Source organism: Penicillium soppii (genome assembly GCF_028829465.1).
Source record: "Penicillium soppii strain IBT 18220 chromosome Unknown utg000004l, whole genome shotgun sequence".
NCBI classification, from domain to species: Eukaryota; Fungi; Ascomycota; class Eurotiomycetes; order Eurotiales; family Aspergillaceae; genus Penicillium; species Penicillium soppii.
Genome location: NW_026643234.1, coordinates 4,307,674 through 4,331,828, shown reverse-complemented (window position 1 = coordinate 4,331,828; position 24,155 = coordinate 4,307,674). Strand labels below are relative to the sequence as shown.

General features: G+C 49.3%; 8 protein-coding genes across 8 annotated transcripts; 4 read left to right on the top strand and 4 right to left on the bottom strand.

Annotated features, from left to right (window-relative positions):
* Nucleotides 1-311: 311 nt before the first annotated feature.
* On the bottom strand, nt 312-6,534 carry N7529_005054 (putative gelsolin repeat protein; the record flags this gene model as incomplete). The annotated part of the gene is made up of 3 exons (XM_057240581.1): nt 312-567; nt 624-6,279; nt 6,378-6,534. The coding sequence occupies 3 exons, from the start codon at nt 6,532-6,534 to the stop codon at nt 312-314; spliced, it is 6,069 nt and encodes a 2,022-aa protein (XP_057099876.1).
* A 1,082-nt stretch (nt 6,535-7,616) lies between these two features.
* N7529_005053 (ADP-ribosylation factor-like protein 2) lies at nt 7,617-8,436 on the bottom strand (the record flags this gene model as incomplete). Its single annotated transcript, XM_057240580.1, has 6 exons — nt 7,617-7,748; nt 7,818-7,898; nt 7,962-8,107; nt 8,155-8,171; nt 8,221-8,331; nt 8,378-8,436. 6 exons carry the CDS (start codon nt 8,434-8,436, stop codon nt 7,617-7,619), a joined length of 546 nt encoding a protein of 181 aa, XP_057099875.1.
* A 2,065-nt stretch (nt 8,437-10,501) lies between these two features.
* On the top strand, nt 10,502-10,909 carry N7529_005052 (uncharacterized protein; the record flags this gene model as incomplete). The annotated part of the gene is made up of 1 exon (XM_057240579.1): nt 10,502-10,909. The coding sequence occupies one exon, from the start codon at nt 10,502-10,504 to the stop codon at nt 10,907-10,909; it is 408 nt and encodes a 135-aa protein (XP_057099874.1).
* A 27-nt stretch (nt 10,910-10,936) lies between these two features.
* Nucleotides 10,937-11,947, top strand: N7529_005051 (GNAT family N-acetyltransferase; the record flags this gene model as incomplete). The annotated part of the gene is made up of 1 exon (XM_057240578.1): nt 10,937-11,947. One exon carries the CDS (start codon nt 10,937-10,939, stop codon nt 11,945-11,947), a length of 1,011 nt encoding a protein of 336 aa, XP_057099873.1.
* Nucleotides 11,948-12,509: 562 nt separating this feature from the next.
* Nucleotides 12,510-18,120, top strand: N7529_005050 (uncharacterized protein; the record flags this gene model as incomplete). Its single annotated transcript, XM_057240577.1, is given in 7 exon segments — nt 12,510-14,243; nt 14,296-14,914; nt 15,616-15,768; nt 15,857-16,183; nt 16,197-16,239; nt 16,303-17,223; nt 17,277-18,120. 7 exon segments carry the CDS (start codon nt 12,510-12,512, stop codon nt 18,118-18,120), a joined length of 4,641 nt encoding a protein of 1,546 aa, XP_057099872.1.
* Nucleotides 18,121-18,505: 385 nt separating this feature from the next.
* Nucleotides 18,506-20,300, bottom strand: N7529_005049 (uncharacterized protein; the record flags this gene model as incomplete). The annotated part of the gene is made up of 4 exons (XM_057240576.1): nt 18,506-19,153; nt 19,206-19,642; nt 19,692-20,114; nt 20,216-20,300. 4 exons carry the CDS (start codon nt 20,298-20,300, stop codon nt 18,506-18,508), a joined length of 1,593 nt encoding a protein of 530 aa, XP_057099871.1.
* A 796-nt stretch (nt 20,301-21,096) lies between these two features.
* N7529_005048 (putative TIM barrel metal-dependent hydrolase) lies at nt 21,097-22,083 on the top strand (the record flags this gene model as incomplete). The annotated part of the gene is made up of 1 exon (XM_057240575.1): nt 21,097-22,083. The coding sequence occupies one exon, from the start codon at nt 21,097-21,099 to the stop codon at nt 22,081-22,083; it is 987 nt and encodes a 328-aa protein (XP_057099870.1).
* Nucleotides 22,084-22,450: 367 nt separating this feature from the next.
* Nucleotides 22,451-22,869, bottom strand: N7529_005047 (uncharacterized protein; the record flags this gene model as incomplete). The annotated part of the gene is made up of 3 exons (XM_057240574.1): nt 22,451-22,507; nt 22,572-22,636; nt 22,698-22,869. 3 exons carry the CDS (start codon nt 22,867-22,869, stop codon nt 22,451-22,453), a joined length of 294 nt encoding a protein of 97 aa, XP_057099869.1.
* Between the last annotated feature and the right edge of the window lie 1,286 nt (nt 22,870-24,155).

Sequence of the window (24,155 nt, the reverse complement as noted above, 5' to 3'; positions counted from 1 at the left end):
ACACAACCCGATTCAGCTTTTTTGTGTTCCCGATTGATTGATTCTGTTTAATCTCCGTTTTCCGCTTCAACCATCCCTTGCCTACTACACCATGGATATGATATGCATGTACGGAGTAGATAACTCATCTTGATACACAGAAAATGCCAATAAAAATGACTAAATACACCGCAAATGCGAATTCGCCTATCTACAGTCCCACGCTCCCGTTGCTCTATGGAAATAGAAAGACCCGCCCCAAAATATTCCCTGTACAAACTGCATAGACCGAAATATGCACATAATCAAACAGATAAAAACACAAATGCAAATCACTCATTCTCCCCAGGAGATCGAAGCGCCTCGAGAACAACATCTAGAGGAAACACGAAGGGCGCATGATGATTGCGCGGGTTCCATTTGCGGAACGCGCTCTGGCAGCGATCGGGGACACCCCCTAGTGCGACATAACTTTTAGGAATGAACGGCCGATCCTGAAGTGAAGTAGCCATGATACCGTACTCGTGTGCGAAGACCACGGCCGAAGCGAAGTCAGCGGACTTCTGTGATGTTTGCTCGCCGATAATCCTATGGGAATTAGTGTTGAGTTGGAGATAAATGGGATAGAGAGTGGTGGCACTTACACGTATATCTCGAAGAATGTATCCAAGACGTAGACGTCCTTCTCAGTGAGGTCGCGGTAGCAGAATGGCTCGATCTCCTGGACACAATCGTTTGGCTTGACGACCGGCGAGCCGGAGCCGGGACGGCGGAGATTCCAGAACCGAGTGGGCTGGCCAAGCTCGTGGTCGACGCGGAGGAGCCGAGAGCGGAAGTGGTTATATCTCGGCCTGAGTTTCCAGTAGTCTTGACACATGTGTGGCGCGGCCTCCTTGGGCCCTGCGAATACGTCAAAGAAATCTTCTGGTTCTTCGCCTTCGGCGATTTCTTCGAATTCGCCTGTTAGGCCCAAGTCCATGCCAATTAGTCGAGCGGCACCAGTTTCTTCGGGGCCGCTGCCTTTGCCTTTCCAGAGGTAAAGCTTCCCGAAGGGCGCAGAGATGACATATGGGAAGCCGGAGCACAGATTACGCAGTGAATAATCCACCTCGTCGAAGGTCATCTGGCCCAGGTGCTTGCGACCACAGAGCATGTAGAGAGCCGATGAGTTGTGGCGGGAGCTGGATCCACGACGAGTGATCATGATGCCACCAAGGGCTTGGATGAATCGTGTGGGTTCCTTACCTTGTCGAATAACCTGCAACTTGGAGCTATTCTCGCGGGAAACCTTGCGTGCGTACGCTTGCTCGCTGTCCACCGAAGTATCAGGAACATCATCTCCACACCAGAGGTATACCTCGGAAGTAGTGCTTCGTCCACTCTCGTATGCGTGTACGCAGATATACATGCTTCCTTGGTATAGAATGTACTGCTGGTGAGAGGGAAGTTCCTGACGCCTGCCATCACCGGTGAGTTCCCAGATGTCACACTTCACAGTCCGAATCTTCGAGTCGTCTTGTTTGTTCATCAACATGGTCTGAGGGTCGATGTCCATCCTCTTTGAGGGGTTCGGGAACGTCTTGAAAAAGCCCGCAATAACCTCTTTAGCCTCGCCAGCTTGCGCAACCAATGATGGGGCCGACATCTTTCGTGAAAGTCGACGCGGGTCAACTGGCTTTTGGAGCGTGATATCGTTGTCTTTGGGAGGCACTGGCGGAGAGGGATGGCTCATGGGCTGTGTGAGAGATTCCCGAGATGATTTGACTTTTACACCGGGAACGCTGCGCTGACTGACGGGCGAATCCATTCGGTTCTCATTGTAATTTGTTCGGAGAGGCGAAGGCGATGGCGACGCATATCGATTTTGTTGGGCCCATCTCGACTTCGGTGTTGAGGGAGACATAGATATGGGAGAACTGGACTTCGATGGTACAGGTGGCCCGCTTGATGGAACCGGTTCTTCAGGGCTTACAGGATCGCGTTGTATGGCCTCTGGGTTATGGGAGGGAAATGTGTCGGAATCCGGTGTGAGGGAACGAGTTTGGAGTGGCTGTGGGAATCCACTGCTGGAAGGCTCACTTTTGCGGGGGACTGGGGGAGGAGCGTTCACTTCCAGAACTTGCTCGGCAAGAGGTTGTTCGATGTCGAGTTCCTCGACAGGAAATTTTTCGACAGGAAGTTGCTCGGCGAGCAGCTGCTCGACGGGAAGTGACTCAATCGAAGGCTGCTCAATATGAAGTTCCTCAGCGAGAGGCTGCTCGGTTGAAGGTTGCTCGACAGAGAGTTGGTCCGCGAGGGGTTGTTGAATATGCGGCTGCGCAACAGGGAGTTGTTCGATATCACATTGCTCATTTGGGAGTCGCTCAGCGAGAGGTGGCTCAACTGAAGGCTGCTCAATGGGGAAATGCTTGATATCGAGTGGCTCAGCGGGAAGTTCCTCGGCGACAGGGTGTTCAATCGAAGGCTGCTCGACGAAGGGTTGTTCAATATCCAATTGCGTGACGGAAATTTGCTTGGCGAGAGGCCGCTCGATGGGGAACTGGTCGATTGTGGGAGCTTGTTCAATGTCGAGCTGCTCAACAGGGAGTTGCACAGTGGAGAACTGTTCGTTGGGATCTTGTTCGAAACTGAATTGTTCAGTGAGAGACTGTTTGACAGGGAGCTGCTCGGTGAAAGGCTGTTCGATGGGATCTTGTTCGAAATGGAATTGCTCGGCGAGAGACTGTTCGATGGGGAGCTGCTCGGCAGGAAGTTGCTCGGGAGAGTATTTCTCGGCGGGTAGTAGTTCGGCTACTGGGCTCTCTGCACGAAGAATATCGGTGTCAGGAACAGAATCTTCATCAAGCTGCGAGAGGTGATCCGAATTGTCGTCCGAAGACTCAAGAGGGAATACAGGAGTCTGGGATGGGGTGGCTTCAGAGTGTGAAATAGCACCAACCTCCTTAGTATCCTCCTGAACGGATGGAGTCGAGAGAGTAGCCGCCTGGGGAGGACGTCTCTTAGGGCCTCTAGCGCGGCCTTTTGTGGTATGTTCGAGGGGCGCGGATGGGCCAGAGTTGTTTTGCTTAGAGACTGCGGTCGGTAGTTCCCTTGTCGGTGTTTGGGGGGCGGGTGGGCCGCGAGAAAGCAAGCCTGCCAATGCAGGGTTGATTCGGCCTGCCAACTTGTTTTTCGCAGCTTGGACTGGGCTCTCGGTGGCATCTGTAACGGGCGCCTGGGGCATTTTACGGAGTGGACGGGTTTTGGCGATAGAGGGCTCCTGTTTCATTTCTGTGAAGGGCTCAACGGGTTCCGCGACTTCACGGGACTCCTCTTGGGCAGAAGAAATCAGCTCGGGAGTGTTCTGGTAGTCACTCGTCACCTGGGCCAGCTCCACCTCATCCTTCTCAACGGGCTCAGCGGCAGGCGATGGCGACAATGGCTGCAGAGTTTGAGACAGTCGTGGAGCAGGGGCACTGGGGTTCTTTAAGGGCCAGACTGGCTCACCAGGCTCATCATCTGTAGGGAATGGTGACAAAGGCTCTTGTTCCTGAGAAGTTCGCGAGGAGCCTATCTCCTTGAAGGACGAAGTTGGGGAGAAGGGCTTGATGTCCTGGGATGCCCGTGAGCCAACACTCTTGGTGGGTGATATGGGCTCATCCACAGGATTTTGCTTTATGCTGTTGGTCCTGTTCATGTTCTGCCGCTTCGCAATTGCTTCTGGTACGAATTGAGCGGGCTCCGGTGCATCCTTCTCGCCTGCAGTGTTGCGCCTGATCGAGCCTCCGCCTGCCTTCATTTCATCTTTCCGCTGGACGAGACTTTTTCTGAACTCGTCGACGCGCTCGGTCTTCTTCGGGCCGCCGGTGGCATTCAAGGCAGCTTTACCCCGCAGAATATTACCCTTGAGATCGTCGGGAGCAACATAGTTGCGAGTTTCCGTCTTCTTGAGCCGGCCAAACACGTTCTTGAACTCTGGTTCTTGTTCGCCTCCGTTGTCCTTGACGACTTCGCGTTTTTTGAGTTTCGCCCGGAAATCGAGGACAGGAGATTGGGTTGGGTTTGGCTTGGGTGAGATGACTCTCGGTGAGATGACCCGCGATGAGGGAGATATAGAGAAATTTGGTTTAGGGCTGACCAGAGACTGGGGAGGGTCTCTGCGGGTAGGTGTCGCTTCGGGCTCAACGGTTACTTCGGGCTCCGTGGGCGCTTGCTGCTCTCGAGATTCACTTTCCACTCCAACGGGAGTATCAGCTTTGTGTTCTTCCGGCGGCTGACCACCAGATAGGGCCCTAAGGGTATCCTCAATGTGTGATGGGGTAGCTGGTGTATCCTCATCTGTTTGTCCCGCGTTGGAACCGCCGAGAACTGACGGAGAGTTCGGAACAATATCCTTCGATATGCTTCCGGGACTTGCGGGAATCGAGTCACTCGAGATGCTGGAATTTTTCCAGGAAATGCGCGATGAAGGATCAGGCATGGTCTCCCTGGGTTTGGCTTTGGGACTTCCAGATAATGAAGCTCCGGAGGAGCTTGGTCTCTTGAATGGGAAGTCTGACAGAGAATCGGACGTAGAGGTTCGGGAGAGACTCGACTTCTTGAAAGGGAATTCGGCAGGAGACTCAGGGACAGACTCTTCGAATTTATTATCCGGGCTTGCAGAAACAGAGGGACCAGATATGCTAGGCCTCTTCAAAGGGAATCCTAACGGAGACGCAGGAGTCGCCTCGTTGAATTTTCCATCAGGGCTTCCAGAGACCGAAGGGCCAGAAATACTGGTCTTCTTGAGAGGGAACCCCAACGGAGACTCTGGTGCGATTTCTTTATCGGGGCTCGCAGGGAGTGACGGACCAGAAACGCCAGGCTTTTTGAGAAGTCCCGGTGGGGGAGTTCGCATCAGACCAACAGGAGTCACCTCTTTGAAACTGTTGACACGTCCCATATCGACACTTCCCCGCGATTGACGATCTCGGGCCCAGTTAGGCTGCGATGGAGGCCTGGTGGTTTGACGTGGTAGCTCTGGCCGATTGAGGGCACTTTCCAGCCAAGTTGCCTTGCTCGGGCTCCAACGTCGGGGATCCATTGTTTTCGAGACGAACGGGCTCGACTGCGTGTCTCCACCATCTGCGGTGACCGAACTTGCAGACCGTGAGTGACTTGGTCGGAACGATCTGTTCGGACTACCTTCGGCGCGCACACTGTCTCTATCGAGGATAGCGGGTCCAGAAGGTGTTGTTGGTCGTTCAGTTGTTTCTGTGGGTGCGTCGCTGTGGCTGGAGTTGGGGCGTGGTGGGAGAGCTGAAGAGTCTCTTCCAGGACGGGAAAGAGTTGGAGGGCCCATTTCACTCATACTTGGACCCGCCACACTGCTGCGGTTCGAAATTATGGAATTCGACCGGCTTAGCCCTTGCGGAATCTGCGCACTCCACCTTTTTGACACACTATCTGACCTTCTCATCATTGCACTTTGAACGAAGCCTCCCATTCCCTTTGTTGGTGATGTGGACCGAGCTCGCTCTGGTGACATGCGCCGTTGGGTTGGAGACAGCGCAGGTTCTTCAATGGAGGAATCAGCCTGCGGAGGCTCCAGCTTCTGAGCCTCTGACAAATGCACCGGCGAACCCAGCCCAGTGGTCGAAACAGAGGATACAGAGAAGCGATGGCTCATGTTGCTGTCTCGAGAAGCGGTCCTCGGAGGCGACGATGGTCTCCCATCTACAACCTCAGGTTTATCTAGTGTAGCACTCGATTTGTCGCTCACCTCCGGCAATTGATGCCCCACCTCCAACTCTGCCCGGTTATCCGACCGTTCTTCTTTTTCCGGATTTGCCGAGTCCACCCCTCGTTCTGGTGATAGAGAAGCCCCTGTAAGATCCTTCGACAGTCGTGGAAACCCATATTGCGAGCGAGGTCTATCGTCCGAGGCCGTGGAATGGTTTCTCAGATGGCTGGCGCGAGTTGGGGAACGAGTGGGGGATGTTGAGCCGGGGGACATGGAGCCGAAATCCCGCGAGGTTGGACGTTGCTGCCATGACAGAGTTCCCGCGCGGCTACGGGACAGAGGAGGCCGTATCTGTGTTGGAGAAACCTGCGTTGGGGAAACCCCTATCGTGGGCTCCTGGACTGATCCACGCCTGTTGTTTGTCACAGATTCCGTATCTTCGCTCAAATTCGCGCCTCTCGGGGACTCGGGTTCTGTATGCGGTGTTGGCTCGAGGTGTTCCGGAGGGTTGATAGACCCCGGGCTGATGGAGGAAGCGCTCATTCGCGCAATATTCAGTGTAGATGAGTCGTCAGTGAGGGCTATCGAACGTGCTCGCTCTGTTTAGAGTCACTCAGATATCAGCACATTAGTCTTCAAGTTGCGGAAAAAGCCAAGACTACACAAACTGCGACACTTGAGGGGGAGAGGGGTGTACCGGCTCTTCGGGCTTGTCTTTCCTTGCGGCCCTGTAGGATCTCTTCTTCTAATTTCTTGGTGCGCTCGTCATCTTCCTTGTCGCGGCGCTCGCCAAGTTCCCGAATGCGCTGAAGAAAGTCATTGACATCTTCAGAACTCTCATTGGGGACCGTCATATTCCCGTGTGATGTGTACAAAACACACCTAAGTGAAAACGGGGAGTTGCAAAGTGGAAGTCTTGAGGGCTGAGGTGTTCTCCGCCCTGTTTAAATTAAATCGGGACACGATGATCACAAGCCATATTTCTACGCACACTTTATTTCTTTTCTTTTTTTTTTTTACGAAAATCTTTATAACTTCATTCTACTCTATTTCGGTACTTTTTTTTCCCTACATAGTTAATCTATGGCTAGATGCATTATAGTTAGACCAAACCCAAATGGACCTGAAACCAAAGTGGTGTTTGTTTACGCCCCGCAGTTTCGCCGCGTTCCATATTGTTCCCTTCTTTTTTCTCTCTTTGGTTCACGTTTCCGGTGTATGTTTTGATTTACATTCAGGGGTATAATCTCAATATACAATATTGTATGGAGTAAATGCTTGAATATCGCACTATTAATTCTTGAATAGTATGTGCTAGAAAATGATATATCATTTGTACCTTACGTCCGATACGTTAGATAGGGTGAACTCTGAACTCTGAACTCTGGACGTAAAATAAAATAGATCGGCAAGGTTCCTACGTGGCAAAGTCTTTAAATAACATCACTTAAAGGTATACCTACAATATTATATATACCCTATGCAGAGTACACTAAGAGAAGGTTTGTTCTTACTGGTTTGGATAATATTATGGTTCATTCAATATATTCTAGCCTATCGGATTTAGGTAGGCCGGTTCCCATACAATTTTACAGACGTTTGTTGAACCACTACAGTTCCTTTAGAATGTATAACAAGGATTATAAAGAGTATACATGGGATGCACGGCATAGGTGATTTTCAGAAACGAAATTTAAATCTGACTTGGCTGCGGAGTACACATGAGTTAAATATAACGGGTGAGACTCCAGGATTTCTCGTCTTCTACCGGAGTGTGAACGCCTTGTTTCTACCTAGGTAGCTTAGGTGTTCGGCCATCATGACCAAGGCAGTTGAATTGGATGCAAAAGATATCATTAAGCTCGTTAATACAATATATTGGATATCGAATGAGAAGTAGCCCTATTTTGCCAAAATTCCCTTAGATAGAGATTTCTTAGTAGAGGAAGAGTCGGTCTTTAGCATCTTGTACCACCCATTCCAAACCTTCATTGAGATTTGTGCCTGTCATTGCACTGCATGGAAGAATAGTCCATTTGTGGGTTTTGATTGAATCCAAGTCAAGACGCTATAAAAATCATTCATGTTCAGCAAAGGGCCACACCGAGTCCCCAAGGGAAAACAACTCTATACATACCTCTCGAACTTCCTGTTCACTCATGCAATGTTCCACATCTGTTTTATTCAAAAATACTAACAGACTGGCGCCCATAAGTCGCTGGTTGAAATTGGTCAGTTTGCGTCAAGATTTGCGATGCCAGGGTGGGGACCTCATCCGCACCTCTTCCAGAAGCAGACCCGAAAGCTCATGTCGGCAGTCATCCACGCGAAGCCGATCTGTGGCGTCGACAACCCAGACTAAAGTATCAGTTTTTTCAAAATAGTTTTTCCAATAAGATCGGAGTGTTTTTTGCCCGCCGACATCCCCTGAGGCTGTCAGTATGAAGTTATAAACCCGCACAGTTTGGGCTCACAGATGTTGAGTTTGTATCTGAGACCAAGTTAGCAAAGAGCGATTATATATTGCGATAGCAACTTACCCCATAAAGTCAATTGTTTTGATGATGAAGCCTAGAGTTGGGCTGACCGTCGTGATGTCTTCGTTCATGATTCGCTTGACAATAGTCGTCTTACCAGCGTTATCAAGACCCCTGCAATCATTAGTTTCTCATCCGAAAAGCTGGATATGATCCATACAGCATCAATATTCGCATTTCTTTGTCCTTTAATCGGGCTTTTCGGAGTATGGACAACATATTTGCGGATTTTCGTGCTGCCCGGGGAATTTCGAGAGGGTTGAAAGAGGGAAAATGTTGTTGGGCTCAAAATGGGGATTGAAGTAATCTTTACCAACCAACTCTATGTTGCTCAAAATTCATAGTTTTCTGGTTTTTCTTATACCTGCAGATGTTATACTTTTTGTTTCCTTATGGTCTTCTATAAATAGTATTCGTTGATAGGAAGGCTGTATAAATCTAGACTACAATAGCCTCAGATTGGCGACATTCCACATGGCTAACATGGGTAGGATTCTTGACCTTGCTGCTATTTACAAACCAAGCCCTGTCAAAAGATCCGTCTTGGAACTAAACTACCTATATAGTTAGATAGAACGAATGGATACGGATGTTTTTTATTTGTCATAGAACTCCTAAACCTTGGGAGTTAATCGGAGTGAACATTGTAGGAGATAGAAAACCACAAGCCAAAAATATACTATACAATTTAGCTAAACGGTAGAAAGGTCTTTTTCTACAAGGTTACAAGGTGTAAAAGCAAAAGCAAACAAGTGAAGATAGTTCGTCTTTCCTATTTAATTCATCTGACATTTTAAGGGTGAAAAGCTCATCACACTTTCAAGATCACTATCAAGATCTTCGGCCACGGTAGGCGCCCTCTTGCTCTTCAGAAAGCCTTTCTTTGACACAGTCAGTACAACATATCACATACCGGTTGGTGATATATGATTATGCCCGTTGAAAGACCCGTTGAGAAGACCTCCCGAAAGACCTTCGAAACGACTTGTCGACAGATCTAAAAACAAAGATTTAAGCCCCGAAGGTATAATAAGTAGGATAGCAGGAGGAAGGAACAAAAATCAATTGGAAGATAGGGACAGACATTCATAATTGATATTATCATATCCATGCACAAAAGAAAGAGACAAGACCATAGACCCTGCTGAGGATGCTCTCGCGCGATTTGTATCTCATCAAATATGTAAATGTAGTAGCAAAGTTCACGAATATTACAATCGAGCTTTTAGTATATCTAGCAGTTGTAAAGAAGAAAAGAGAGCTTTCTACCTAGGTAGGGTTATGGAAGGAGTGAATGCCCAAGTGACTTGATTAGTTCACCTCGACTTCCTCTGTTCATTCCCTTTCAACTCTTCAACTCCCCAACCTCCCCAACTCTCTAAATTTTGTAAACTCACGTCTTCTATCCACCCTGCGCTTTTACTCTTCTATTCCCATCTTCCACCACTAAAACCGAATCTTGGTGCATGAAAACCAGGCATACACACCAGTCATTATTCGAGTAAGTTTACGAGTTCTCACCTCTTCTTCTATCGCGTCGAAGTTATTTTGTGCCACAAAGAAGGTTGATAAGAAAGACTGATCAATTCCTAGTCAATTTTGCGATTTGAAGGGCAACCATCTCGATCAGGCTAAAGAACCGCTATTGACGTGGCCTACTTCAGAACAGGTTTTGATGTTTCCATCTTACAAACATACTTTGCACTCTTCCTCTACCCTGCTCCATTTTGTAAGGACACCGGGTTTTGTCCTTACTCAGTTACTCAGTGTCCTCCTTTTTTGAAACACATCAGGCAACTGAGAAAAGCCATTGTCCCGTCAGACTCGGTACTCCTAATTTTTTTGACAGAGTTCAGAACAGCAGAATGGCTGAGGAACCTGAGTTACGCTGTGGGCGATCATTTGAAAGCAATGCCCGTTCCTGCTTTCGCAACCATTCATCCCAGGTCCTCGATGAGTCGAAACGGAAGGCGTCCAGAGCTCATGAAATCATGCTTTCCCCTCAGCTAAAAACGCTCAGTCCGAGTCAAATAAACACGCTGATTCAGGATCTGGGCAACAATGTGTCTTTGAACGAAATCAAGGAAATCGGCCGGCGTTACAAAAATATGGAGAGAAAGTCTTCACCTGTGAGGCCGAATCTGATTGGCATGGAGATTGAGAGCTTTTCCTGCCTCGAGATGCTCCCCAAAGCCAGAGGCGGGCCCGGAGCCGAGATCAAAAGTAATATTTACCAGTATCTCTCTAGGCCCCGAATGTCCCCAGGCGTGGAGCCGCCTGAGCGATGGTCAATTTTGACCCCCCTGATGTCATCCCCGATGAGGAATATGCCCACGAGGTTGAGCGAAAGCCCAAATGGTCGCAGCACAAAATCGACACTGAACACTTTCGATCCCGTTGGAAAGGTAAAAACCAGGCTCAATTGAAGGCATATGGAGACTCTGATCATCTCTATCCAATCCTCCAACCTGGAAAACTCCATTATACTACTGAAAGAGACAAATTGAATTACAACCCCCTGCCAACTTCTCGGGATAATTGCGATTTGGTGATTCAACAGGATAAAGATTGGGATGACTGGTTGATCGAATGCAGGATCGCGTCTTATACCATTTCCAACCCATTTGCCAGGGCGCAGTTCTGCAGCTGGCTGGATCAACTCCCAGATGACCCGGAGATGGTTGACATCTAGCATGTTGCCTTCTTTGATGGGTCCGCAATGCCTGACGGGGTATCTTCCATGTTCCTATCTGACCTCAAGCATCTTCCAGCTCCCAGAAACATGAAGGAAGAGCCTACCCGAATGCACTGGCATGAGACAACTCAAGGCTACATTTGCAACTGGGGTTCTTCTAACCAGAAGCGTATCAAAGCCGAAGAAAAGAAGAAAGACCAGCTGCGTCGTAGCGCACCGCATCGAGCCTGGCTTAATTCGCCGCCAGATTCCAGGGTAGTGCCTCCCAACATCTATCTGCGTCCCGCAGAGCTCTGTGATGCTTCCTGGATTTTGGACATTGTGAATTGGTATGTGGAGAATTCACCCTCAAGCGAAGACACCCAGCTTTGGAATGAGAGCGATTATGAGAAGCTTCTTGATTTTTGCCGCAATGAAAAGCTTCCATTTGTCGCTGCTGCTCAGCGCACAGAGGTCCGTCACAGCAAGAACCAGATTGACCCTGTGATTGGGTACGCCTATGTCAAATATCACCGCTACAGTACGAATGCCGACTCCCAGATGGGCGAGCTGCAGGTTTTCGTCCAAAAGGACAGACAGAGGCAACACATCGGGCGGGCTCTTGTTGACATGGTCCTCTCTTGCTATGATGATATTCCTACAAAGAGTGAGGACTACAGCTTCGACCAAACCGGCACTGTGCAGTACGGGGCCGGCTACGGCAGAAGCCTGACCACCCTGGTCTGCTCGCTCGCCTACCCCTCTGAAGTACAGAAGAGGCATTCCTGGCTAAAGGAGTGGCTACGGAAAGATTTCAATTTCCAAGAAAAGGGCATATTTGAAGGTGCTCGAGTGAAGTTTGGTGCAAGGCATGTCTTTTCCCCCCATCTTCATTCTGGGATTTTTCTACTCACACGGCTTTTTAGTTTTGACATTTGCTATATGGCTCGCCAAATGGACACCCCGCACATGAACGAGGTTAGCAAAACAAGTTTGGTGCGACAGCTTCGGTGGAACTTTGATGAGGAGGATCTCATCGATCTGAGCTCATCTTAGGTCTGCGCGAAAACGAATGAAGATTCTGGCGCTTGCAGAAAAGCCAGCGAGGTGATGAAAAGAAAAGTCCCATTGAGAAAGGCGGAAGAAGGAAAAAAGAGCTAAGAATTTGGATGCTTCATGCGCATATCATTGTGCTTGAATGAGAGCAACGTCTTCCAAGTAATTTATACATCTGTGCTTCGCACCAAAAGAGAAGAAAAAAAAAACAGGTGAAGGTGGTGAGGTCAAGCCATATGGTACTTGGTTCATATCTTGAGACTTTTAGCAGAGAAGTTATTTTAATCAAAAATAATGTATGATTACCTACAACTTTATCAATGTCAGAATTCCAGTTGTCAATGAAGCTTTCAGGGCATCCAAACTTGGTTATGTCATCCAAAAAAATTCCCCGTCACCGCCCGGGGAACTTTTTTTTTGCATGTTGATCCAATTCTTCTCGACCGAAATAAGTTGCTTGCACAGTGTTCGGAGATCCTGAAATTTTCATTGAGGCAGTTTGAGAGAATTACAAAGGCGCACCGCTACTCAATTTATCCTCCGTTTTGCGCCAGCCTCCAAAATGGCCAAAGACGACGATTTCGTCTTCACGCTCTCTGACGACGAGAACGAACCTCGTTTCGAAGAAGAAGATGGCGACAATGAAATGCAGGGCAATTCGCCAGTAGACAACAAAAAGCGCAAGCGTGAAGTCGAAGCCCCCAAGCCCAAGAACAAAAAGCAGAAGCAGCAGGAAAAGCAGCAATTGAAGAACGCCAAGAAGAATAAGAAGACTGCTCAGCCCGAGCCCGAGCCCGAGTCTGAAGAGGAGGAAGATGATGACGCTGCTGCAGCAGATGCGACAGAAGACGATGGCGTCCTGAACCCCGAATTCGAGTTCGATGTCGGCGGCGCGACGAACCATGGTGTTACCGAGGGCTTCGACGGCTGGGGTCTTGACGACAACGAGCAGAAGCGGTCCGGTGATAAGAAGGCTGTGGATATCGACGACATCATCGAGCGGAGGCAAGCGAAGAAGGCAGAGGCTGCTGCCAAGAAGCAGAAGAAGAAGGCTACCCAGGAGGAGAGCGCATCCGAAGACGAAGATGAGGCCGCATCGGGCGATGAAATGCCTGTAGACTTCGAGGATGATGAGCTCATGGCCGATGACGCCTTCGGTATGGGTGCGGACGGTGCAGAGGAGAGCGAGGCTAGCGATGCTGAAGGCCCCGAGCCTGGCTCTGGAGATGACTCCGACTCCGACGACGAGGACAAGGATGAAGATTCCGACGACGAGGCTGCATCTGACAACGACTCTGTCGCTACACCTGTTGGTCACCCCGATGACAATGGTTCGGACGCAGGGTCTGATGTAGAGAGTGTTGTGGACGAAGAGGAAGCCGAGAAGCGCAAGGCATTCTTTGCTCCCGAAGAAAAGACCGACACCAAAGCCAACTTGTCCAAGATGACTTTCCAAGAGTTCAACCTTTCTCGCCCCATCCTTCGAGGTCTGGCCTCGGTTGGATTCACAGACCCGACACCTATCCAACGCAAGGCGGTCCCTGTTGCTCTGCTGGGCAAGGATATCGTCGGTAGTGCCGTGACAGGTTCCGGAAAGACTGCGGCCTTCATTGTCCCCATTCTGGAACGTCTTCTCTTCCGTCCCCGCAAGACCCCTACAAGTCGTGTCGTGATCCTCATGCCCACTCGTGAGTTGGCTGTCCAGTGTTACAATGTTTCCGTCAAATTAGCCACCTTCACAGACGTCACTTTCTGTCAACTTGTTGGTGGTTTCAGTCTTCGTGAACAGGAGAATGTTCTCAAGAAGAGACCCGATGTCATCATTGCCACTCCTGGTCGTTTCATTGATCACATGCGCAACTCGCCCAGCTTTACTGTGGACACTCTTGAGATTTTGGTTCTTGATGAGGCCGATCGTATGCTTGAAGATGGTTTTGCCGACGAGTTGAATGAGATTCTCACTACCATTCCCAAGAACCGTCAAACTATGCTGTTCTCCGCTACCATGACCGACTCAATTGACAAGCTTATTCGTGTTGGCATGAACCGCCCAATGCGGTTGATGGTTGACGCTAAGAAGAACACTGTTTCCACCCTTGTTCAAGAGTTTGTTCGTCTCCGCCCCGGGCGAGAAGACAAGCGTCTTGGATATCTCCTGCACCTGTGCATGGAAGTCTACACAAAGCGTGTCATTATCTTCTTCCGACAGAAGAAGGAAGCTCACCGCGTTCGCATCATTTTCGGTCTATTGGGTCTGAAGGCAGCAGAGCTGCACGGTAGTTTGAGTCAAGAACAGGTACGATCTAACTATCATCACCCTACATGGACCGCACTAATTTTTAATACAGCGTATCAAATCCGTTGAAAACTTCCGAGACGGCAAGGTTGCTTTCCTCCTCGCCACCGACGTTGCCTCCCGTGGTCTGGATATCAAAGGTGTTGAAACTGTCATTAACTACGAAGCTCCTCAAAGCCACGAGATCTACCTGCACCGTGTCGGTCGTACCGCCCGTGCCGGTCGCTCTGGTCGTGCATGCACCATCGCTGCCGAGCCGGACCGCAAGATCGTCAAGCTCGCCGTGCGAGCCGGCAAAGCTCAAGGCGCTAAAATTGCCAGCCGCGTAGTTGAGCAAGCCGTCGCAGATAGCTGGGCCCAGAAGGCCGAGGATCTGGCCGATGAGGTGACCGAGGTCCTGCAGGAAGAGAAGACCGAGAAGCAGTTCTCTCAGGCCGAGATGCAATACACCAAGAGTGAGAACTTGATGAAGCATGGTCATGAAATCATGTCGCGACCGAAGCGAACATGGTTCGAGACCGAGAAGGACAAGCAGGTGGCTCGCAAGTTGGGTGCTGTTGAATTGAACGGGCCCAATGTCAAGAAGAACAATGTCAAGCTCAGCAACAAGGACAAGAAGCGTCTCGACGATCGCAATGAAAGACATGAAGGCAATCTGGGGTGGAAGAAGGGTAAAGGCGATGCTGCTTTCGCCAAGGCCCCCAAGAGCCATGGCAAGGGCAAGGGCAAGGGCAAGGGACCAAAAGGGAAGAAATGAGCATTTCTAAATGTATACAATTGGGATACCATGCAAATAGCAATAATTGTTTTCTACACAGTATGTTATACTTATAGTTATACATAATTATATAACTACCTACACTGTTGTTAGTTTATTGTGGATTAATTGGCTCGTCACGATGGACTATCTATACAACTCATCAGTGGAGCCGCATATGGATACCTTTAATGCCAAGATCAGCAAATCCCTTCCTCTTCAACCAATTACCATTCTTCACCATATGTTAATTAGTCGTCAAGATTTCCCTTCGAGAGATTACCCATCGAAACTTAAGAATACATTGGGTCTCAACTGGGGCATAACCGGGCCCAGCCTTTTTTTTTACTCCAAAAGCCTCCAAAAGCCTCCAACTGACTCAACAAGCTACCCTTCAGGATTGATTCGACGTCAATACTATCTCACCCGTTTCAAAAACGCTAATCCCCGCGATCATTGCCCCACGCAGGATTGGGGCCAAAAATTCTCTCTCCTATTCTGATTTTTATCTTCTTGTTCTTGTTCTTCTCTACTTTTCTTCCATGGAGGCTAAACTCCCTAAATCCACTTGAGGGTACGAATGGCTGAGCCCAAGCCCACACTTCCCCGGAAGAGCGCCTTCTCGTGCGAGGCGTGTCGGAAACGCAAGGTGCGCGCGGATCCCCTCGGACAAAACCCGAGATTGCCGAGCTGACTCGTCGAACCCCGGCAGGTCAAATGTAACGGAGCAAGTCCGTCATGTTCGCGATGTGCAGCTAGAGGAGAGCTGTGTGTGTATAGCTTGTGAGTTGACCGCCCTTTTCCCTTCTCCTCATCGCACACACCCCGCTGATAATTGAGAATTTATTCTTAAGAGCGCCGACTTTATCATACACGAAACAGCTTGAAGCTAGAGTTGCCCAATTGGAGGATGCATTGTCCAAGATTCGCCCTGATGGGGATGTCGAGTTACGGAAGGCAAGCTCGCCTTCGTCGGTAGCCGAGTCCAGTTCGAGCGGCCCCAGAATTAAGATCGAAGCGGATACGGATGATCTTGCGAGAGAATTCGATGGCCTGAATGTCGAAAACGACGGTCGCGTCTCGTTTCATGGACCTACGAGTTTGTTCCAGCTTCCGAGTGGGGTAGGGAGTGACACGGCATCGAAATCGCATTACGCGCAGGAGATCGAAGGTCGCAAGGAGCGTCTCATCAATAGTGCGTGGCGAGAGAGAGCATTCGAGCAAATGGCTGCTATGCCAGTGAGTTTCTGGTCTTGTGGATGGTCGGAGAAGCCACATGTGCTGACACCATGCGATTTACAGGAACCGTTTCAGTATCTTCTCGATTCGCACTGGTGCTGGATCCAACCGCTTTGGAATTTCGTCTACCGACCTGCATTTACACGTCTGTTCTACCTCGTTCCAGATTGCGACAACGAAGCTAATGTACGGAGCAGGTGATATGAAAATCCAAGGAACTTACTACTCAGATGTCTTGTTGAACGCCATCCTCTCCCACTCAGTACGATGGTGCAAAGCAGAGCCTCAGATTGGTCCACTATTGGACTCCTATGACGGCGGAGCTCAATTCTCCCACCGCGCATTGACGGGTGTATTTGACTCCCTCAAAGTTGGATATGCAGGCATACCTACCATCCAGACACTACTATTGCTCAGCGCACAGGAATGCGGCCGTGGAAACCGCACACAAGCATGGCTGTACAGTGGCATGGCATTCCGACTGCTAGATGACTTGGGCATCTCCATTGACAGCCGGAAATATTCTGGTTCAGCTCAATTGAGTGACGAGGATATCGAGATACGGAATCGCCTCTTTTGGAGTTGTTACTTCTGGGACAAGGTGGTTTCGTTGTACTTCGGTCGGGCGCCGACAATGCAGCACTCCCGCGTTAGCCCGCCGCGCTTGATTCTGGATGATACAGCTGAGATTGAGATTTGGACCCCTCACGGCGTTAGCTTCCCCGATGGCGCTCACTATCCGCCCACACAGGCGCATTCGACGTCATGTTTCATGAAGATGTGCGGACTTGCAGAAGTCCTCAACCAGATCTTAATCCACATCTACGATCCGATGCGTCGAAGTACGGACTCAGAGTTCTATGATTGTGTTCAGGAGCAGGGCAAAGCTCTGGGTGAATGGTGGGACGATCTTCCAGACTTTTTGAAGTTGACGGCGTCAAACCTTCCCCCGTACTCACCACCGAGCCATATTGTGATTTTGAAGTTTGTGATTACCCTATGCTTGTTGCGCCCTCATACTGACCTCTTTTTTCTAGCTGTTTGTATCACACAATTAATATCCTGCTGCATCGACCAATTCTCTGCTCTCGCGAACTGCTCAAAACTCGGCCAGATGAATACGATTCAAGCCATTTAGTACAGTGCATGGCATCGGCAACATCAATCCTATCCCTCTTCGACCTATACCGCCGCACATTCGGTGACAGCCACGTGGTCCTCTCCCTCGCATACAGCATCTACACAGCGGCATCGATTTTCCTACTTGAGATCCAAGCCTTGAAGTATGCCGCACCAGGAACACTGGACAAACTCAAGTTCTGCATATTTGCCTTGGAGAGAGTCAAGGCCGCCAACCCCGTCATTATAACAGCCCTCAATCTGATCTCCCTGGAACTCCAAAGGCTTCACATCAATATCCACGTTCCAAGGTCTGCCCCTCCTGAATCCAACCAAGAACACCATCCCCAGCACCACCAGCCTCCTCCTCAACTACAGCACCACAATCCTCGCCACAGTCAGTCACCATCAATAGGCAGCAACCCATCCCGCCACGTCTCTCCAGGCCAGCATCATCACCAAACCCCAGTATCGATGACCGCCCATGTCCAAAGCTCGGCGCCAGAAACCCCACCCTTGATGCAAGGATACAGCAACTACCAACATCCAGGAACGGGTTTCAATATCCCGCATTCCGGCGAAATGCCTCAGATGCCGCCCACACATTTACTGGGCGGGATGCCTAACGCCGTTATGACGATGGATGATCCTGCGTCATATGAGATTACACCGGAGGTGTACGAAGCATTCTCATATGCGCAGCCTATCACGACGAATATGACGCCTGCTTTTGATCAGGGATGGGGTGGGCCTCCTCAGTGAGCTTCCCGGCCAAGTTGGTCGATTACCCTTTTGTCTGTTTCTTATGACTTTTGAATATATATCTGTAGCGTTGTGATATATCTTGCATGAACTGTTCACTAATTACATGATCTACTGTTCCACTTTGTATAATATTTTGCCCAAGTAGGTATACATCGACAACTTTATGGAAAGAAACCGTCGAGTCCTCAAGATAGACAGATTTTCGTTCCTAATGGATGTATATATACAAGTACTGCAAAGCTTGATGTTGTTGAAGATCAGTTTATGCAAGTTGCCGGAAGTTATAACAGAAGATGTGGGTATCATAAGTCATGAATATATCGCTGCGCGTGTCGAAGAAAATGCCTAGGATGTATCCAAAGGAACAAAAAGCACCAAGGATCTAATCGCGAACCTTGGGTGGAGGAGCATCCTCGGACGCAAGAGTATGCTCCGTGGAAAGGCGTGAGGTATCAACCAATTCCCTGGGTTTTGCCTTCCAGCGCAAATACCACGGCCCATCAAATAGGTCACCCATCTGTTCAATCGGTACACCCTTAGTCTCTGGCATCAAGATGCCAAGGATGATCAGTCCCGAGAAACATATGAGCGACCAAAAGAGATAAGCACCCCAAACATCCAGCGAAACGAACATATTTGGTGTAACACGCACAACGGCAAATTGGAAGAGCCAATGCAATCCCATGCTGACCGCGTAGCTGACGTTTCGAATGCGCGTGGGGAAGATCTCAGTGCCATATAAGTAGGGCACCGTACATAGACCGATAGACCAGCCGACGGCGTAGACAAAGACCGAAGCGACCGCTGCATTTGATGCGTGGTGATTGTCCGCAGATCCTGGTCGCAGGCCCATGTATATGCTCATGTAGATGTGTGCTGCTAGTTGGAGAGTTAGGCCGACGAGGGTACAGCGCCGTCGGCCCAGAAGATCAATAAGTCCCCACGTGAAGGCCATTGTGAAGAGCAGTTTCACGACGCCGTAGACGCCGGAGCCGACAAGGGATTCGGCATCGCCTATTAGGCCCGCGTACTGTGAGGATTGTCAATAGATCTCTTTTCTGTCTTTGGTTGTGCTGACATACCTTGAAAATGCTCGTGACGTAGTACGTGATTCCATTCCCACCGGTCCATTGGCCGATACTCTGCATGGTCATGACCAACCAAAAGCGCTGGCGGTAATTTGGATTGGTCTGGGTCTCCTTGAATATAGCCCAATGCGACACAGACGCAAGGTCCGTCTCACGCTTGCGCACCTGAGCATCGATGGTCTCGAACTCGGCCACCACGTCCGGGTCATTGATGGCTTTTCCGCGCAAACGCGCTAGCGCATTCAATCCTTCGGCATGGAGCTGTTTCGAAACAAGATACCTAGGTGTTTCAGGACAAAAGTATGACAGGCAATATGCGATCCCTGTCGGTATTAATGGAACAGCCTGAACTAGGCGGTATTGGGTTCGGGTGATCGACATGTGGACTCTAGCACCGTAGTTCACAAAGAACCCTATCGAGTGGCGATCAACTAGTCAGAACGTGGCCAGCGGAGTCATATCGGGGAGGTCATAGCTCACCTGTTGCTAGGAATGTTAATAATAGCACCATGTATACCCCCACCACCAGACCGCGTGTTTTAGCAGGGGCTATTTCACTTAAATACAGTGGACCAGTCACTGTCAGGGCACCAGCTCCTAATCCACCCCATATACGACTAAACAGCAGGAATCCGTAGATGCCAGATGCAAATATTTGCATCAGTGTGCCACTTGCCCATACGATGCATGCTAGGCGCCACGCCACCAAGCGGCCGAGTCTGTCGTTTAGATCGAGGACGAGTAGGGCTCCGATCGCTGCCCCTAGCACATTGAAGGAAGTAATATTTGCATTCCGGTTGGCTAAACCAGTGGCGTCATTTTCCCAATGTGATGAATCGAGGTTGTAGTCCGCCTTAAATGAAGGAAGAGACACGCTGGCACTATAACCGCCTTCGTCATAGCCTAAAAAGGATAATGATCGATTAGTTAATAGGAAGCTATACTAACCTATTATAGACCTAGGTATCCATTGGTTGGAATGACTATCAATTCGGGGTCCATACCTTTGGGAATTCCACCGCAGGCTATGACAACAATCACCAGGGCGCAATAGGGATTGGTTGACCATCGTGACGCGTCCCATCGCATAACGAGGAACTGGAAAAGATAAGCGAAATTGTGGAGGCAATATAAATCCTGGGGAAATTCGAATCAGATTCATCGGCAAACTCCCAAAGAGTGGATGAGGGAGGAAATTTGGGTGCTCGGCATCCCGGCCAAACAGATTTCTCTTCGGTCAACGTCCGAGCTTTGCTTTCTGCGCATCCTGCGACTTTTCAACTCGGACCTCTAAGTGATTTGCAAACAAGAGGCTTGAGCACCAAGTACCTATTTGGTTGAACTATGCATATTTTTATTTCTACTTTTGTCTGTTCTTTTCCAATTTGATCTTCTGTTTTCTCAGACTCCATACTTCTTCAATGTCGGATCACTCCGCGGAGATATCCACTTTGGCTCCGCTTGACGGCTCGTCTACTCATTTAAGAGGCCCAAATGATCAAGGCTTTCAAGATTGTACGGCCTCACGGACGACTTCCGCGCTGACTAGACTTTACCCCCTATTGCATCAAGTCACAAGCGCGTGGCTGCCGAGGTAGTGGGTCGTGCAGCTTGTCTTGTCTTGTTCGGACTCGGGCGAGGACTGCCCTTTTTAAGTGGAAAACCCTGCATTACAGGGATCTGAAATGTTAACGATGGACATTGACCGGTGAAACTGGAATGGTACTCCTCAAGCACGGTTTAAGGGTTGCACCCCGTTCAACTTACTCTTCTGTTAGTATAACCCTAGAGCTTCAGTTTCGTTCTTTTTTAATACTGCTGGTCTATTTGGCTCCCCATTGAAAATCTGGCTTCATACGATTGCTTGAAATCTATAGCATCCAGAATGCTGACTGCTGCTCAGCCAAAAACCAATGTACTCCACGGGGCTCCGTCAATATCATTCAATGTTCTCTCTGCCCGTTTCGAGCACCGGCGGTCAAGCCATGCCAGTCCTGCAAGCATATCATTAAAGCAGAGACTCCCTCCCAGGTCATGGGATAGTCATATGCATGTTGTGGAACCTGAGCGGTTTCCTGTCTCACCGACAGCGGTGTACAAGCCAACTCCTCATACGCTTAGCGAAGCACTCGCCTTTGAATCCGGGCTGGGCGTTGAAAATTTAGTTCTTGTGCAGCCCTCAGTATATGGATCCGACAATTCATGTCTACTAGATGCATTGAGGAAACTCGGGCCATCCCGTGGCAGGGGGGTTGTGGTCGTTGACCCAACCGCTGTGCGTTCAGAAACATTGGAAGAATGGCATCGTCTCGGAGTCCGTGGATTGAGAATCAACCTCCAGTCCGTCGGCAAGGTGATGGACAAGGCTGAGCTGGAAGAGACGTTACTTCGACATGCTGAGATTGCGCGGCCATTTGATTGGATCGTCGAAGTCTATCTCCCCCTCAAGATGGTGCCCATGATTGAATCTATTCTTCCGCGACTAGGAGTCCGCATCTGCATTGACCACTTCGGTAGTCCCGCGCTGGTGTCCCTAGAGAAGAATCCCCTGTTCAATCCCTACGAGCTTGACGGATTCTCATCCTTGATATCTCTGCTTCGTGCCGGAAGTACATATGTCAAGGTATCTGCGCCTTACAGACTCAGCAAAGACCATCAAATGCGTGATTTGCAGATTATGGCACGCGAGTTTCTATCCGTTGCCCCTGATCGCGTGATATATGCCACGGACTGGCCTCATACTCGGTTCTCCGGGGTTGATATCAGTCCTTTCACTGAATGCTGCTTGGACCTGTGTGCATCTAAGCCGGGGCTAGCGGAGCGCCTGTTTCGCAGAAATACGGAAGAGATGCTAGGTGTTGTTTCTGATTGATTGGTCTTTTTTGAGGTCGCCACGCTTTTGGAGATACAAAAGCAGAATTTATCTAGCATTTCCAGCATTTGGGTTACGGAGTTCGGTCGTTCTTCAAGCGTTACAGCCCATCATCATGATTCACGAATCATACATTGACTAATTTTGTTACCGTTGGAGTGAATTTTCGCAAGTCTATCATTAGCCTGCCAGCAGATCATCCCTTGCTGGCATATAATATTTGAGATGCAAGAAGCGAAGTGTGATATGTATCTCTCGATGGCCATTCAACAAAAATTGTTGACATCAAAACGTAATGGCTGAGCAAGTTTCTCATCCCGCTAGATCATAACAAATGTATTCATCTGGAACCCTATGTCATCGCTATTTAAACATCATCCGCATCCATGAAGATAGCGTGGGAGGTACAGATCTTCTTGGGACCCTAGACATCGTAGAAAGAAATCTGTTAGCAAAGCCCATATCTCATTGTTCGAAGTACGACTCACAATGGTGTAACAGCAGGCGGGCCGCGACTGATCCTCGCATAGCTGCGGCTGAGAAAGCTGATCGCCTAGAGACAAATGGTGATTAGCGAGATATCGGATGACCAAACATCGCCTGATGATACATACAGTCCATTGCCTCATTCGCCTTCGAGTTTCCGCGCGCAGGAACCAGGTCACGGCAGCAGTAGGGTTGTTGAACCATGCCGGTATGGTCATCCGCAAAATTACAGTGCATGTTGATCTTTTTGGCGGAGACCATGGACATAACGGCGGCGAAGACAAGGGTTGAGACACGCATTATGGCAGTATTGAGATGATAGCGGTTAAAAGATCGTGTAGTCTGCAATTAGACGATGTAAAGACAGTGCGTGCGTGGGGGAAGATTGTCTGATGTATACAACTAGAAGGAATCAATCTAGGGCAAGATTTGGTCTAATGAAACAGGACTATACAGGAGAATTTAGAGACCAATGCCTTGCTCCATTGGCTGGCAAGGCTGGCTTTTGTTTTCTTGCCTCTTCGTTAGGTATGAAGGCTGCTCATCGTTACCCTCATTGGTCGATGGGGGGCGTGGTTGGTATCTCCTTGCATTCTTCATTCTTTGTGAATGTGGAGGTTTCAAAGTTTTGCGGTTTGCTCGACAGGGGCCAGTCTCTCTTGCTGGTGTTATTCTTACGGTAGCTAGGGGCATGGCAGTCATGTAGATCACTCCTGTTGAGGCTGTAGTGTCCGTGTGAACTTAGGAGGCAATCCCTGATGGCTGGGTGCTATCAAGGGATGTATGAAGTTGGGTCCTTATATACATGCCCTAGAAATTACAACGAACACTGGTGAACTCTATATGAGTCATTTCTTAGGGCCTTTTAGGGCCTTCAAAATGCCACATATACAAACTTGGCCCTAAACAATCATAGGTGTCCAGTCCACTTGGCTCTGCCGAGGATTATGCAGGTCCCACGTGAAACATTTGGGCGTTTTTACTTGTCACACAATCAGAACAATTAGAGCAACCAGATTGAAAAGTTCCCACGGGCCCAAATACTAGAATTTGATTGTCTTTATAACAATATAAACTGATTTATGAATAGTCCGAGAGTATTGCCAGTGTTGAGTCAGGTGATGTTTTGTTGAGGCGCCCCAACGCTGTTATTCAGCAGATAAAGATCACGGGTGCACCGCCCCTCCCCAGATTCTATATACTCCCGGACCCCCTCTCTTCGATCTCTTTGTGTACAACGTACAACATATACGATCTTTGCAATGAAATCCAACTCTTCCCAGGCCGACATGGAGCGCTCTGTCTACATCCCTCTCTGCTTCTGTCTTATCTCCTTTGCCGTTATCGCCTACACCCACTAGCCCGCGATAGCGTTATGCTCCCGACACAGTTGAAAGATCCTATTGTCTAGTTTCTGCTGTCTGGAATGTCTCTATCATTTTCCGGAAACCCCTCATCTACGAATGCCTCCTTTCTCGTCTCACCACATAACATGCGAGCCAAATACCTCCGGTCCCCGCTTTCAACACTGAAGACAACCCCACCACAAGCATCTGTCTGAACAGTGAAGTGATCCTGTCTTTATC